This window comes from Triturus cristatus, chromosome 3_2, assembly GCF_964204655.1.
Source record: "Triturus cristatus chromosome 3_2, aTriCri1.1, whole genome shotgun sequence".
NCBI lineage: Eukaryota > Metazoa > Chordata > Amphibia > Caudata > Salamandridae > Triturus > Triturus cristatus.
The window spans coordinates 878,904,449-878,921,029 of NC_140584.1; the positions used below are offsets into that span (position 1 = coordinate 878,904,449).

General features: G+C 51.4%; 1 protein-coding gene across 3 annotated transcripts in view; it reads left to right on the plus strand.

Moving 5' to 3' along the window:
* The window catches only part of ABR (ABR activator of RhoGEF and GTPase), a 1,177,460-nt gene that overhangs the window by 744,427 nt on the left and 416,452 nt on the right, over positions 1-16,581 (plus strand). For all 3 annotated transcript variants that reach the window (XM_085649250.1, XM_085649252.1, XM_085649251.1), the window contains exons 5-6: positions 15,378-15,482; positions 16,338-16,398. In XM_085649250.1, coding sequence (XP_085505376.1) covers positions 15,378-15,482; positions 16,338-16,398 — 166 coding nt within the window. The remainder of the gene's footprint in view (positions 1-15,377; positions 15,483-16,337; positions 16,399-16,581) is intronic.

Genomic DNA, 16,581 nt, shown 5'->3' on the forward strand with positions numbered 1-16,581 from the left:
TCGGACAGGTGGGTGCTGCAAATCGTCCGAAGGGGCTACTCCCTCCCCTTCGAGACGACCCCTCCAGCCATGCCACCGCAGCACCACCGTATCTCGGGGGATCATTTGGATCTTCTCCGCAAGGAAGTTTCGGCTCTCTTGGCCAAGGGGGCCGTCGAGCGCGTTCCGAGCCCAGAAGTAGGTCGTGGTTGTTATTCCCACTACTTTCTGGTTCCCAAGAAGGGCAAGGGGGGCCTGCGCCCTATCTTGGACCTCCGGAACGTCAATGCCTTCCTCCGAAAGGAAAGGTTCAAGATGCTAACGTTGGCTCAGGTTTTAGCTGCCCTAGACCCTGGAGACTGGATGGTAGCGTTGGACTTGCAGGACGCATATTTCCATATCCCCGTCCTGCCGGCCCACCGGCGTTACCTGCGGTTCACGGTGGGCCAAGAGCACTTTCAGTTTACCGTGCTCCCCTTCGGCCTCACCAGTGCCCCTCGGGTGTTCACGAAAGTGATGGCGGTGGTCGCAGCTCATCTGCGCAGATCAGGGGTTCCAGTCTTCCCCTATCTCGACGACTGGTTGTTGAAGGCGGGCTCGCCCCAGGCAGTCGTCTCCCACCTCCAGACTACGGCGGATCTCCTGCATTTGCTGGGGTTTTCCATCAACGTGCCGAAGTCGCACTTGAGTCCCTCTCAGAAGCTCCTCTTCATCGGAGCGGTTCTCGATTCGGCGCAGTTCCGGGTCCATCCACCGGAACAGCGGGTCCGGGATATACAGGCCCTGATTCCCATCTTTCGGCCTCTATCCCGGGTTTCGGTCAGGCTAGTGTTGCGGCTTCTGGGGCTGATGGCCTCCTGCATCCTACTAGTGCATCACGCCAGGCGGCGCATGCGGGCTCTGCATTGGGACCTGAAGTTTCAGTGGGCCCAGCATCACGGCAACCTGTCCGACCATGTCTTGATCTCGGAGGGTACTGCACAGCAGTTGCAGTGGTGGCTCACGGACCGCGAATGGGTCAAGGGCAAGAGCCTCTCCCTTCCCCAACCGGAGCATGTCGTAGTGACGGATGCGTCCCTCCTGGGATGGGGTGGCCATATGGGAGAGGCGGAGATCAGAGGCCTCTGGTCTCCGGCGGAGTCTCGTCTCCACATCAACCTGTTGGAGTTGAGAGCGATCCGACTTGCACTGAAAGCCTTCCTTCCCTCTGTCAGGGGAAGTGTCGTGCAGGTGTTCACGGACAACACCACCGCCATGTGGTACTGCAACAAACAGGGCGGGGTGGGGTCGTGGACCCTTTGTCAGGAGGCTCTGCGCCTCTGGACATGGCTGGAACACCAGGGCGTCACCCTGGTGGTTCAACATCTGGCGGGCTCTCTGAACGCCAGAGCAGACGAACTCAGCCGCCGGTGCATGATGGATCACGAATGGCGTCTGAACTCCGAAGTGGTGCAAGGCCTCTTTCAGCAGTGGGGAGAGCCTTGGTTAGATCTATTCGCCACCGAAGAGAACGCGCAATGTCAGCAGTTCTGCGCGTTGGAATTTCCAAGGCGGCACTCGCTCGGCGACGCTTTTCGTCACGAGTGGAGTTGCGGTCTGTTGTACGCCTTTCCGCCTATACCACTTCTGCCCAGAGTGCTGAAGAAGATCAGGCGCGACCGGGCCCAAGTCATCTTGGTGGCTCCGGATTGGGCACGAAGATACTGGTATCCCGAGCTACTCAGTCTGTTGACCGATCCCCCGATACGTCTGCCCCTTCGGGAGGATCTTCTGTCGCAGCAGCAGGGGACGGTCCTCCACCCGAACCTGTCCAGCCTCCACCTCCATGCGTGGAGATTGAGCGGCGGCAGTTGATGCCATTTGACTTGCCTCCTGAAGTCTGTGATATCATTCTGGCAGCCAGGCGTCCCTCCACAAAGTCGGTATACGCCTGCCGGTGGAACAAATTTGTGGCATGGTGCACAGCAAAGGCTGTGGATCCCCTTTCCGCCCCTCTTTCTGAGGTTCTCCTCTTCCTTCTTTCTCTGGCCCGGCAGGGCTCTGCCCTGGGCACTCTGAAAGGTTATCTTGCTGCCATCTCCGCCTTCTTGCGGCTTCCTGATCAGCCTTCTCTTTTCAAGTCCCCTGTGGTTACACGCTTTCTCAAAGGCATTACACACACGTTCCCTCCTGTCCCTTTTGTAATGCCTCAGTGGGACTTGAATCTGGTATTGACATTCCTGATGTGCGCTCCCTTCGAGCCTCTCCACAATTGCCCTCTTCGTCTTCTAACTCTCAAGACTGCTTTTCTGGTAGCCATCACCTCGGCTAGACGGGTGAGTGAGCTCCAGGCTTTATCTTCAAAGCCTCCTTTTCTATCTGTTCATCCGGACAAGGTTGTCCTTCGGCCTCGTCCCTCTTTTCTTCCTAAAGCGGTGACTCCATTTCACCTTGGGCAGTCTGTCACCTTGCCCACCTTCTTTCCGCCTCCGCATCCTTCCAAAGAGGAAGAGAGGCTCCACCGTCTGGTCCCAAAACGTGCGCTCTCCTTTTATCTGGACCGCACAAAACAGTTCCGGGTGGACGACCAGCTTTTTGTTGGGTACGTGGGCGCTAAGAAGGGGAAAGCTGTGCACAAACGAACCATCTCTCGGTGGGTCGTTTTGTGTATAAAAATCTGCTATTCCTTGGCTAAAAAGGACCCTCCTGTTGGGCTGCGCGCCCATTCTACTCGGGCCACGGCGGCTACTACTGCCTTGGGACGGGGAGTCCCTTTGCAGGACATCTGTCAGGCGGCGACGTGGGCTTCGCTACACACGTTTGCCAGGCATTATTGCCTTGACAGCCAAGTCCGGAGGGATGGCTTCTTTGGCCGTTCTGTCCTCCAGGACTTTCTGGTGTGATCTTGGTTCGCAGACCCACCACCGGGGATGGTATTGCTTGGGTATCTATTCTAAGGTGAGGAATCTAACTAACGTGTTTCTTTCAGATGAACAAGTTACTAACCTTCGGTAACGATGTATCTGTAAGAAACATTAGTTAGTTAGATTCCTCACCGACCCTCCCATCCTCCCCGTTCTGCGAACTGACATCTAGGGTTAAGGTTGTCCTTTCAGGCCCCTAGATTTTATTTTTGGCACCAGTGTCGGTCTTTGCATGGCTCTGCGTTCCTGGCGCGGAAGGCTATGTACAAGAACTGACGTCAGCGCGCGAGGGCGGCGTCTAAGTACTCCGACGACGTCATCCCGGCGCACGACGCCGACGACGGACGCGGAGCCGCAGACGACGCCTAGCGACGCGCAAGGGGTATTGCTGACGAAAAATCTTCCGGATCCAGTCTGACGCCTGGGGATATTCTAAGGTGAGGAATCTAACTAACTAATGTTTCTTACAGATACATCGTTACCGAAGGTTAGTAACTTGTTCTTTTAGAGAAAAAAAATTGTCCAGAGTTGCCTGCTCAAACCTATCCAGCCCCTCTCCCAACCCTTTAACTCTCTCTACAACCGGGGACAGCAGTGATATCATTAGTTCCTCTATTTGTACAATTGTAAGAGGATCATTAGATGGAGCTACAAGGCAGTCTGATGTTGGATCTACACATATTTTCTCCACTATATTGCCAGAATGCTCTCCCCCCTTACCCCTCCCGGGGTTTTTCGTGCCCAGCCCCTCACCCGCACCCGCTTTAATTCCACCTGCCCTAATACCCTGCTTCCTCGGTCTCTTATAGAGTTTTGTAAAGCTGCCTTTCCTCGGGCTAGCAATCCTTTTCCTTTTGGTATGAGCTGAACTCTTAGAGGCCGACGGAGGCAAGTCAGGTGGCTCGGAGATACTGTTTCGAGTAATAAGAGTAATAGGGCAGGGTGTAGGGACAATAAACTCCCAGGGCCGTAAGTCGGAACGGATACCATCAGTAGGAGTAGATATGGATATGGCAGCCAGGCTCTCCAGCCTATCTACACTAGCCCTCAGAGATGCAACCCGTGAATGCTCTAGTGGGGGGGGGAGATAGTTAACAGGGGGCTGGGGTTGCATACAGGTGAGGGAACAAGCGCCAAGGAGCCCAGTGAGGACCTTTTGGACGGAGGGTGTTCATGGGAAAGGCGCCGCTCTGTCATTTCAATTTCCTTCTCTATGACAGTAGCTACCCGTGTTATGAACTGGTCCATAGTGCCTATGATACGACTGGTTCCCCCGCCTCCCCCCCTCTCAGGCTCCTCCCTAAACGGGTAGACATTAACACGAGCTACACAAGAGGCCAGATGTTAATAATAATATGCCCCTCTGTACCTACAAAAGCAAACAATGATGTCCGGGGGGAGGCCCAGCCCAGCCTTGGCCAGCCCCGGACGGCCACAGACGGTCCCGCCCTTGTCCCGGGCTTCTCCCGGGATGCTCCCGCGCAGCGGCTGACTGGTACTGCTAAACACACGCAGGGGGCGTGGCAAGCAGGGAGAGCGGGCCAGGTGTAGCAGGTTGGCCAGGCAGGGACTCCTGGGAAACGGAGTCCCTGCAGCTCCGCTCGTAGCCCTGCTACTGTCCCTCAGCAAGCCCCAACAGACCTCCAGATGACAGCACAAAGTCCGGGACCCCCACTTGCAGGTTTCCTCAACGAAGCGGGACCCGCGCAGCGGGTCCGGCGAGGTATGGCGTGGCGTGCAGAGCTGCAGAAGGGTCCAGGAGAGACAACCACCAGGCGAGGTCAGTTCACAAAGGTTCCCGCCGGGCAGAGGAAAAGAGGAGCTTAAATCCCACTGAGTGCGCGGGGGGCGTGGCAAGCAGGGAGAGCGGGCCAGGTGTAGCAGGTTGGCCAGGCAGGGACTCCTGGGAAACAAAGTCCCTGAAGCTCCGCTCGTAGCCATGCTACTGTCCCTTAGCAAGCCCCAACAGACCTCCAGATGACAGCACAAAGTCCGGGACCCCCACTTGCAGGTTTCCTCAACGAAGCGGGACCTGCGCAGCGGGTCCGGCGAGGTGTGGCGTGGCGTGCAGAGCTGCAGAAGGGTCCAGGAGAGACAACCACCAGGCGAGGTCAGTTCACAAAGTCAGGAAGTTTAGCGTGGTGGAAGTAAAAGGCATGAGGTGGTATTTTGATTAGGCATCCTTGGTATTTGGCAACCCCAGCATTTAGTAATGATGGCCAAGAGGCCTTTAGGAAAATGTTGTGCTTTTGCACTAATGTTTATTTTTCTTACAATTTAGGCACTACCTTACCTGCCCCTCCCCTCCCCCCCACCTTTCCCTTGGTATACTGCTGGGAGTAAGCGTAGGCTGAGGTGTTTTTAAAAGTCTTAATCACTTTCCATATGTGTGACTTTTTGTCCACTTTTTTGTGCATTCAGTTGTCTGAAGTGGGGCATTGTCTTATTACATGTCACTGTGAGCCGCTCATTGCTAACACAGACAGTGCAATTCAGTGTGAGCTTGGGTTTCCCCTCTGACCACGGTGCTAGTAATCCCGCTTAGTTGCTGCTCGCGTAGACAGAGCTACGGGGGACAAGGCACACTACACGAAACTCAATGCAAGAATGTTTGTGAAAATGATACAGTTGTTCGTAACAATCAACAAATACTTTACTGTGTCGGCGTAAGAAATTACATTATTAATTGGGGTGGATGACTGCTCACTGTAAGGAATAGTCATACTCTTGACAGGCTGAACCCTTAAAGTCACTAAATTTACTTGAACTCAACACCTGTTAGCTGTGGCACAGAGCAGACAGGCTTAACTTAGGCCAATGCGTAAAGTAATCATGCAGTATCAAAACTGTTATAAAATCAGATTGCAAAACAATAAAAAAACCAAATTAAAAAAATAGAGTAAAATTAACAAAATGGCATGAAAATTGCAACAATCTGATATGGGTAACTGGAGATATGCATTTTAGAGATTTAAGGGAAGAGAGTACCAAAAGCACAAAGTGCCAATGATAATCTATGGTTGCAGTAGACCGGGCCTACATGCAATTTGAGGCTAACCATGATGGCGCATACACCAACCAGCTTCGTCCTGGTTGAAGGATTTACCTTCTGATGTAGTCCTTTAAGCCCCAGTCAACCATAGGAATACACTTCTAATGCTCCCCAGGACCTCGGGGGAGGCACCTAGACACTCAGTGTGTCAGGCAGAGGCTATCAGCAGGGACTAATCCAGGTCCAGTCGCCAATGGTCAGCTGGGACTTCAGGAAAGGGCTTCTTGTATCAATCCATCAGTGTTTGTAAGGCGTGACTAGTCGTCTGTGAGGGTCTCGAGGAGCTGCGGGGGCAGGCTGCTGATTTGTCTGGGTGCTGAGCTTCAGTCGGAGAGCCAGGTCTTGAGGTCCTTCCTAAATTGGGTCAGCAACAGGGATTGCCTGAGGTGGACAAGTAGGGTGTTCCATGTCTTGGTGGCGAGGTAAGAAAAAGATCTTCCTCCCGTCCTGGTCTTGCGGATCCGTGGGCAGTGCCAGTTGGGCAAAGCGGAGGAGTCTGGGTATGTGGAATGAGAGGCGGTGGTTCAAGTACGCTGGTCCGGCATTGTGGAGGGCTTTGTAGGCATGTGTAAGGAGTTTGAACTTGACTCTTTTGGTGACTGGGTGCCAGTGGAGTTCTCGTAGGTGTTCGGTGATGTGGCTATGGGGGGGATGTTGAGGACCAGTCGGACTGTGGCGTTTTGAGCGTTCTGTAGTTTCCTGAGGAGCTTCTGAGTGATGCTGGCGTAGAGTCCATTGACATAGTAGTCTGCTGCTGATGAGCACGTATGCAACAGTCTTTCTGGATTCAGTGGGGAACCATCTGAAGGTTTTTCGAAGCATATAGAAGCATGATGGGGAGACTGCTTTGATCTGGCGGTTCATAGTGAGGAAGGAGTCCAGTATGATGCCGAGGTTCCGTGCGTGATCTGCGTGGGGGAGGTTGGAGGGGGGGTTCTAGCACTGCTGGCCACCAGGAGTCGTCCCAAGCAGAGGTGGTGGGCACCAGGATAAGGACTTCGGTCTTATCCGAGTTGAGCTTGAGGTGGCTGTCTCTCATCTAGGTGCCGACGGCCTTCATGTCGTCATGGAAGTTGTTTCTAGTGATAGTGGGTTCGTTGGTGAGGGTGTAGCCTACTGTATCCCTGTACCTTGAACAGGCGCTCAACCTCATGACCCTTTGAATCCACGTCTTTGTCCTGGGTATAAGAGGAGGCAGGTACAGTCCTTCAGGGTTGCTCTCAGGTCACAGAGAGCAAGTTAAGTCTACTTCTGGTCTTTTGGAGGTCATGAAGTATCTGAAGTGGGTGCCTGGAGGTTCCACATATAGGCCTGGCACTAGCTAGTGGGTAAGAATGACTCCTGGGTACAACCAAACCAATTTGGTTGATGTTCCCTTGCCCACCTCGACTCACTTTGCACATTTACAAGTTGGAGAAAGTCTTCAGCCACTCTAAAGTTTGACTCTGAGTGCTACATGTGTTTGTGTTGGGGTGGGGAAGGTGAAGGGTGCTACGGTAATCCTAGTGTCCTCCCACATCAAATACTAAAATCCAGTTTGAGGCAGCCACTGTACCTACAAAAACCCGGAGTCAGATGTTTGGTAGAAAAAATGCAGTGTCTTTTGGCAACAAGTCGGGATCCACAAGAATTGTCTTCGCATCCTCTTCTCCTCCCTTTCAAGTGTTCCCTAAAGGTTATGCGTAAACACGGGAAACCGAAGTCTGGTAGGACAAAATCAGAGTCCTTGAACAACCAGACAGTGGATCCAGAATAATATTCTTGGCATCCTGTTATCTCCCCTTTCAAGTGTGCCTCAAATGTTATATATGAATCCATTAGACCCGTCAAGCAGGCAAGATTTGACACCGTAATGTCAAAAAGAAAACCCACTGCCCCCTCCCTGCATATTCTGCGGACTTCAGAGGAGCCATCTCTGCTCATTCTGGTTAGCCTATTGTATGCTACTAGGACGTATATCACAATTTGTCACATATATTTAAGGCTAGGGGGGAAACTGGATAAAAAGTTTCAAAAATGGATTCCAAACCCTGAAATCCACTCACTCACTTGCAGATGACCTCAGCCAGTGGTGCGGCTACCCATGACCTGGGCTCCTACAAAATGTCCTTCCTGCCTGTAGTACCCTAGATGCAAAATGCAGATGCTTTAGCAGCACTTGAATACCAGATAGTTGCACCTTCTTCCCCAACACCTTGACCAGCAATTACAACTACGCCTGTTTCTTATCCTCAGGTAAACTTGCTTCCGTGATAAACAGAATCGATCTCAATACCAAGAAAAGTCAGAAGATCCCTCTCTCCCGCCTCCAGCTGGGCCCCTACTGCCCTCATAACCCTGTCCTCGCCACTTGCTACTTTAAAACTCACTTGGCTGATCCACTGAAACCAAAACTGTCCCTACCTGGCTTAGTGACCGATGTGCCCCACTTACCCAGAAAGAGACTCCTAACTTCCTGCCCACAGCAATCTACCTCTCCCAAATGCCACCGGCAGCTATGCAATACAGCTCCGGCTGTATCCTGGCCTTCACCACATGCCTGAAAAACCCACGGGGAGGTAGGCAATCGCCTGCTTCTCTAGCCCCATTGAGGAAAAATAAATTCCCATGGATGCCGTGCCCTCCTTCTGCCCCACCGGTGCTGTGCACTCCTCTGTCCTTTTAGGGCAGATGTCTGATGGACCTCTGTGTGACTACCTCCTGCCCATGGTAGGTCAAGACAGTGAGCAATTTCTTGGGGAATCATCTGTAGAAGTCTGGTGATCTCCCTCGCAGCCGCGGCCACCTGCATTTCTGTGACTGCCTTCCTACTTGTCATTGTTCTAGATACCGGCGCGCCAATCCTTTGCATCTAGCCATGCAAATAAAGCCTCATGAACTCCGTGACGTCTTGATGGCCTTAGACGTATCAGGCAGTCCATGGAAGTGGGCCCAGCTGTCGGATCTACTCAGAGCCGTAGTTTTGCCTTGATTCCTTTCTAGAGGTGTTTATCGGTTACTAATGTTAGGCATCAGACTAGCCTGACGCGTTTGCCTTTGCGAGTGCTTTTCTGGGAAGTTCTTTTCATGACTTCTACTATTTTAGACTCTGCTTCTCCACTAACAAATGGGAAGGCAGGTACTTCTGCATTTTCACCACTTCCACATTTTCACCACTTCCACACGTGACACATTCAGATTTTAGTCGATGCTTGTTTGTTCATTGAAGTCCTGTAACTCGAGACTAGCTGCCTTTCTACCTGTGCCCAGATGCCGTGGCCAGCTGCTGTGATGTGTTCTAGTCTGGGTGCAGCTGCTTTCAAATACTTTATGAGCTGGTTCTCTGTGGAGGGGCCCGTCAGCTGAGGGGCTCATGCTCCAACCCCAGACATTGCTGCCGCTGTCTCTTCAGTCGCACTTCCACTTTTCAGACCTCGGCTCTCTGCTTCAAAGCTGGCTTCTTTCACTGGCTGTCGCTGTCTGTTGTACAGAAGGAGGTCGCTCATACTCTTGCACACTTGCTCCCTCTCTTGCACATTGTGGCACACTGACGCCAGTGCACACACTGCAGTCTCCCTGCTTTCTCCCACAAACACTCGCGCCTCTACCCCGGCCTTTGTGTTCGCACAGCCCCTATCCTGCACGCTCGCGCGGTCTCGCGCTCCTCCCTCACGTCCAGACTTCCAGCTCACTGATCTCGCCGAAGGTGACGGGTCTACGAACTCCCGGAAGTGCCAGGGATTGCAGTGCTGCTTTAACAGTCTTTGGCGTGCTGGTCTCTCATGTCAGTGACCGTGCTAGGCCTGCTGAGCGGAGCTGCTAGTAGCGGCCGCTAGTGTTTCCAGTGCGTGCAAATGGTGCACTTTGCATGTTAACGATTACAGGCTATATTTGGAAGATGAACTCTAACCAGTGACGCTCTTTCGCCCCTTCAGAACTTTCTAAATGGTGACAAGCTTAAGTCTGCATGATTTAGCAAGAGGAAGCACTTCTACCAAATGCGCCCAAGAGCTGGAAATCCCCTTCGTCATTTGTTGTGTTTTAAAACCCACTTCCTGTTGGACGTGGTCGAGTAGCAGAACCTCCGCTGCATGAGTAGCATACAAAGTAGAAATCAAGCTTCCTTCATGGCGAAACTGTTACTCCTAATTCATGGATTCTCAACTGTGACCGGGCCTGAAACTGCTTCTCAGAGTAGGTCAGAGATGTATAAGGCTAAGACAGCGCATGCGTGGAGCTGCATATACAGCGCTGCCCCTTTCCTTGGGCAGATGTCCAACCACAGCAATTCTTTCTTTAAAAATGGCCAACAGGAGTCACAGAATTAATTTTCTACTCCTAGATTCTTTGTGTCTCATAGTCCCAATCTATCCGTAGAATCCACAGTATTACAATTAACGTCAAAGCCAATAGGTCTCATCTCTGAGAAATGTTGGGGTTGCCAATGGTTTTAGCTATATGATACATTGTATATTTTATATAATTAAAGACTTTGAATTTCTTATCATTAGTAAACTCTGTGCTTTACCAAAATGTTGTATTGAAATTACCTTTACTAGTATTGGCAAAGAGAAGGTATAAGTGAGTTCTGACTGGGGGAGGGTGCTCCTAATGGGGCACAATTGAGAGCTCGGGAGCTGAGGCTAATGGTAGCTTGAGTAAGGAAGCCATAACAGTGTTGTGATTACATGTTCATGCATATCCATGAGTGAATCAACAACAGGATGTTTCCCTCATAAATAGGACTATGTGTGCACGTTTGTTAGCACTTAGGTTTTCAAAGTGCTTTATGAATCTGGATTATTGACATGAGAGCAGAGTGGCATACACGGAGAGTCTCACCCTAACAATTAGATTTCCAGGTTGGTTACAGACTCCGGAACCACGTCCCGTTGAATACTTTATTATTCTTCATCATCACTTAAGTGGCTTGAGACAGGGGGCAGTTTGGCTGTGGTCCAGGACAGCGCAGCCTGCTTAGCAAAGGGCCGGGCTCCCATATTGTGAGTCTGTGCTGCTGTGCATGCAGATGCTCAGGCCTTGTTATTGCAACAACAATAAGGTGTGCTGCTGTTCTAGGTCTGGGTGGTCTGAGTGTGCCCTGATATTTTCAGGTTCAAGTGTTTCCATACATTTCTTTGAACGTTCCTCAAACCTGGCTATTGCCTTTGAGGCCTGGGTTCTGTATTGAGCAGACTGCAGGTCCATGGCTCCGAGGGCTGGGGCTTAGCTGCCGTTCATGATCTTTTGGCACTTGGTGTGGTGCTGCGTTCGCCCTTTTGACTTCTGTTTACAGTCTCTTCATTCCTTGTGCCGAGACGTTGATTCTAGTGCTCCACTTTACAGGATTTTGATTTCTACCAGGCTTCAGATCGCCTGCCTGTTATTTACTTCTGCCTGTGCCCATGCGTCGAGAGATCCATTCTCTTCCTACTCCAGCTGCTTTCTGGGACCTTCTGGTTGCTCCTGTACTTAATGAGGGTCCACATACAGGTTCCTAGGCAACCTGCTTCAGGTTATGGTCCACCTGGGCTATCTTCTCTTGGGTGTTGAGGGCAGGGACATAACAAAAGGCCTTGAAGCCCCTGTGATGCAGTTGGGTTCCCAACCCTCCAGGAGCCCCAAAATCCTTCTAAGGGGACCCCTTCTACCACAAGGCTAATGAATATCTGTGCGATATGGGAGACTTGGGTCCCTCTTCACATTCTGCAGAGGGCAGCATTTTGTGTTCCGCCAGTGATGGTGGGGTTACCTCTGCTGACTCCGTATGCTCTCTTCGATTTAGCGGCTCCACAGTTCTTCCCCACTTGGTTGCCTTTCGGAGTTCACTCATCGATGCTGGGGGGACCTTGCTGGGATTTTGGTAGGGTCTCTGTTTTTAGACTCGGGGAGCTTTTTTCTACTGCCCTCTTCTGGTCTCTTCTGTTGGGCTTTGTCCTTTGTCCTTGCGTCCTCTTGCTTGGTTCCTCTGGGATGGTTTCTTTGAGGGGTTGGCTCTCTGATCCCTGGAGGAATGCAGCTCTGTCCCTTGACTGCAAGGTTGGGCCCTCTTTCCGTTTGGCCACTCCTTGCTTACCCTCTTATATTTTTGCATCTTCCTATGATTATATGGTACTCACACCTCCAATGAATGTATGCTACTGCTTTTTTCCTGATGTGCTTTTGGACTGGGTAACTTTTTGTGCGCCTGATCCTTGGCCTGGGTTCTCCATGACCCCTTCTCATTCGCTGCAGTTTCTCGAGTGGGCTTGTTGATTTTCTGTGCACACCGTTCCTTTAATGCTTCTCTTCCAGTTGGTCCTGTCGGTGTTCTTTTGGCTACTGCCCCTTCTCTGCATTTCCCCTGGCGTGCTTGTTCTTACTCTGTACCTGTGGTTTATTGCCTGTTTATCTACGACTTGATCTTGCCAGTGGTCAGTCCTGCTTTTCTCCCAGTTGAAGTTTATGGTTTCTCCCTCTGATAGGTGTAAGGGCCTTCCTTCTCTCTGGTTGGGCCCTTGGCATGTACCTTCTTTATGGCTTCCAGATCTTCGATGGGCCACCATGCTGGCCTTCTCTTGTATTCGTTGGCCCCTTGGTCTGGTGTCTGATAGTGCTCCTCTGGTGGTGTGACGGGTCATAGTCCTCACCGTTCTTGGCATAGACTGGCTGCTGTGGGCTTAGTCTAGAGCTGCTGCCTTGATTGTCAGACTGCCAGGTGGGCTCCACCTCACTATTTTTCATGTTTATCAACTAAATATTCCCGGCCTCCTGATGGGATTCTATTTGCGTGCAGGCTGTTCCCTTTTGAGAGTACCTGTGTCCTGTCACTGTTGGGTGTCTGGAGCCAGATTGCCGGCTTTGAACATCGTTACATACTTAAATACGGTGAGGTTTTCTTGTCCTAGTTACTTTAGTCTTAATTGCCGAGTCCTGGTCTTTCGCTTCCTTCTGAAACCCTCCTCTGTGGTGGTTTTCTGTGAGTATTGGGGTGGTTGGTGCTTGGTATCTGACAGGCGAAGTCTGCAGTGGGTTGTAGTCTTGTGGGAGAAGGGACCTGCCAAAGTCATACAAATGGCATAAGAACGGCCTTCTCCAGGGGCAAAAGGGAAAATGTATTTATTTCAAGTTATGAAAGCGAGGTTTATCTCTCTGGGGTGAGGGATAAACCTCACAGCATGAACTGTGACGAGTTTACGCTTAATAATCAAGCATTCGGAAAGCAAATCGGGCTGGCTCCTTTGTTGATCTGTAGTGTGTGTGCGTTTTCGTGTTGATGGATTAGCAGGTCAATACAAGAATGAATCAATGTGCAGATTAGCGAGTTTGAGTGGCTACCTGGATTAGTGGATGGATGGATGGGTGCATGAATAAATTAGAATTTGGTGCAATACAAATGTTTGTTTATAGCTACTGATGGAAGTTAGTTTAGATAGATCGGGGTTTATATAGCACAAGGCACCTGGGCACTTTTTGATTTTTAAGACCGTGGTGTTCCCGCAGTAAAGGTGCCCAATTCCTGTTGGTTTAATGTTTCTCAGTGGCATGGAGGCAAGCTGGCAGAGCCCGCTAAGCACATCCGGTCATGCCGCAGCTGATGAGGGTGGATTGTACAGCTGTGACCTGCCAACAGGGCGAGGTTGGTGCGGCCCCGCACATCACACTCCCTCCCTTGTGGTGGCCTTTGGTGGGCCAATGGCAAAACAAAGAACTGGTCGTCCTGACCCTAATGCATACAGATGCAAATCAAGGACAGCAACGCTGTCAGCGGCCCCACGTGCACCCCACCCCCAGGTGCAGCATGGCTGCAGCGAGGGCATGGCCCCGTCAACCAGTGCGACCTGGACAACCTCTTCCAGAAACCAGGCACCTCCTTAGTAGGTGATCTCCGAGCCCTCCTACTTCTGTCAGGGGGGTGGAGGGGCCGCCCTTCCACGCCTACAGGAAGCAGTAGGTGCAGTGCCCTGGGAGGGCAGGGAGGGACAGTGCTGGGGGTAACCCTTGCTTTCTTCATGGATGCCCGAGGTGGGGCTAGGACTGCTCGGCCAGTGCCCTGTGCCACAGGCAGCTTTCAGCAGGGGCACGGGGAAGTGGTGGTATTGTGGCAAAGAATCACACAGGTGCACATCAAAGAACTAAGAGGCCTCGGTAACACCTGCGACAAATGTTAATACACAAGTGGGAACACATTCATCTCACAAACCAGAATTTTCAGCAGTTCTCTCCCTGTCACTTTGTCTCTCCCTACTACTCCCTATCCATCGATTTATTCTCTCTTTCTAGTTGTCTTCTACCTGTCTATTCTTGTATTGCCTCCCCGTTTGTCTCTCCCTGCCTCTCATTGTTTTCCTTTTGCTGCCTCTCACCCTGTCAACTTCTTCCTGTCTCTCTCTCTATTTCTCTCCCTGTATTTCTTTTCCTACCTCTTTTACTTTGCTGTTCTCTTTTATTTCTACTTTAAACTCTCTCTCTGTGTCCGGTCTTGCTGTATTTCTGTGACTCTCTTCCTGGCCAATTGTCTCTCCCTATCTTTCTGTAATTCTCTGATTCTGTTTCTCTCTCCTTGTCTTTCACTCTTTCTCTTTACCCCGGTGTCTTTTTGTATCTCTCTTGTTGTTTCTCTTTCTCCAGTCTCTTTCATTGTCTTTCTCTGTGCCCAAGTCCCACAAACTGTCCAACCATCTGGGGTACCGAAATGACCAGCGTCGGAGCGGACAGAGCGTGCGATGCTTACAATTTACCGCGCAGTTACACGAACTGAAGCGCATTGAGGACCACTGTGCGCCCCAGCCTCTGCGGAGACGCATGCGTCTGGTAGCCTCAATCTGGCCTGCCGTACCTGGGGGCAGTAGTGCATTGTGGGTGCATTCTTTGCTAGCATCTGCTGTTTTACCTTTTGTGGGGACAGATGTGCATTATGGCCATAACCTGTCCCCTCACCAGTGGCCACAGAGTGCCCTGTGTGCCCAATCTTTGAAGCATCTGCGGGTACATGCGTGCCACGTGGGGCAAATATTCCATAGCACCTGCAGGGGCAGCACTGCGACGTGGGTCCATTCTGTCCCAGCATCTGCCGGGAGTTTAAGTGGGGCTTGCTCTGAAGTGTGTGTCTTTGTGCCCGTCCGAAACAAGAAGAGGGAATGTAGGAGGCGGAGACCCAGGATGGAAAACTGATTGGTTTGCACCACAGGCACAATGTTAACTCCTAAAACGAGTCTTCCTCTGCGAAAGTCTTGGAGTGGCAAAGAATGTTTAACTCCGCTGTTTTCCCTCCTTGCATGTCTCTGGCTACGAGGAGGACGGTAGTGTAGACCCCAGGTCCCCAATGCTTGTAATCCGTGTGTGTTTCCATGGAGCCTGCCAGGCTCTGATACATGCATGGGGTTGGATGATGGGGGGAGGGAGTGTTGCTGCTCGCGCCCAGGCATGTCCTGGTCCTTGAGTGATGGAATAATAAGCAGGGACCTGTTATCTCTCTCCTGCAGGCTAGCCAACTCAGCGTCTACAAAGCCTTCGTGGATAACTACAAGGTGGCCCTGGAGACCGCAGAGAAATGCCAGTCCAACGACCAGTTCAAGCAGATTTCTAAGGTGAGTGAGGTACCCTGAGGAGGAGGCAAGCGTGCTCTAATGGCAGTCAGTAGGGGCAGGAGAGAAGTAGTGGAAGGAAATTCCTTTGGAAGGTGGAATAGTCTCCTCTGGAGGGACCGCAAGTGATCCAGGAAGTGCATGTCACTGTTCGGTGTTAGATGCGTCACAGGGCGCCCCCGCAGTGCTGTCGGGCAAGATTGTATCCTCTTCTTGTGCTTCATGAAGGCCTTCTGCAGCTGGTTAGTGCTTTTGAGCTTTACTGATAAAGTGCAAATAAATGTATTAATATTTGTATCAGAGAAGTGGTTACTAAGGGGCATATTTACAAGCCCCTAGCGCCACTTGTATTGATGCTTCGATGGCGCTGTCTGCTGGCCCATGTTTACATACCACGCAAAGCCACTTTACGTGACTTAACATGGCCTTGTAAATATGGCCCTCTTTCATGCAGCACTCTACGTTAAAGGGGCATGTCATGGGTGTTGCTGTGGATGTTCTTATGCAACGCCCACGCCTTTCTGCGGGAGACATTAAGTGGCACATCGAGGAGAAATATTTTTATATCTCTTGTTTTTTTTTGGTCTTTCTCTCTTGCAGCACTCAAAGAAGGAGCCAAACGTCATTGTTTTTGTGCAGAAAGGTATTCCTTCCTGCACAAACGCAATCCCCCTGCGACGCAGGTGCAAGGGCGCCTGCATTGGCGCGCGTCTTCGGTTTCCTTCCTGTTGAAATTCTCATGTAATTCCCTTTCACCAGCGGCCCCTAGCGCTGCCCCTTGCGGTCACCTAGGAATGGTAAGCATGCATTAACTGCTTCACCCTATTGAAAGTTATAATTGGGTTTGTTTCTTTTTAGGAACTAAAAGTAAAAGGACCCAAGGATTCGAAGGAGCAGCCAACATCCGTCACCATGCAAGGTGAGCGCTGCAGCATTTGTTTCATGCTCTTCTTCTTCCCAGCATTTCCTTGCTCCAGCGTCCCTGCTCCAGCGTCCCTGCTCCAGCGTCCCTGCTCCAGCGTCCCTGCTCCAGCGTCCCTGCTCCAGCGTCCCTGCTCCAGCGTCCCTGCTCCAGCGTCCCTGCTCCAGCGTCCCTGCTCCA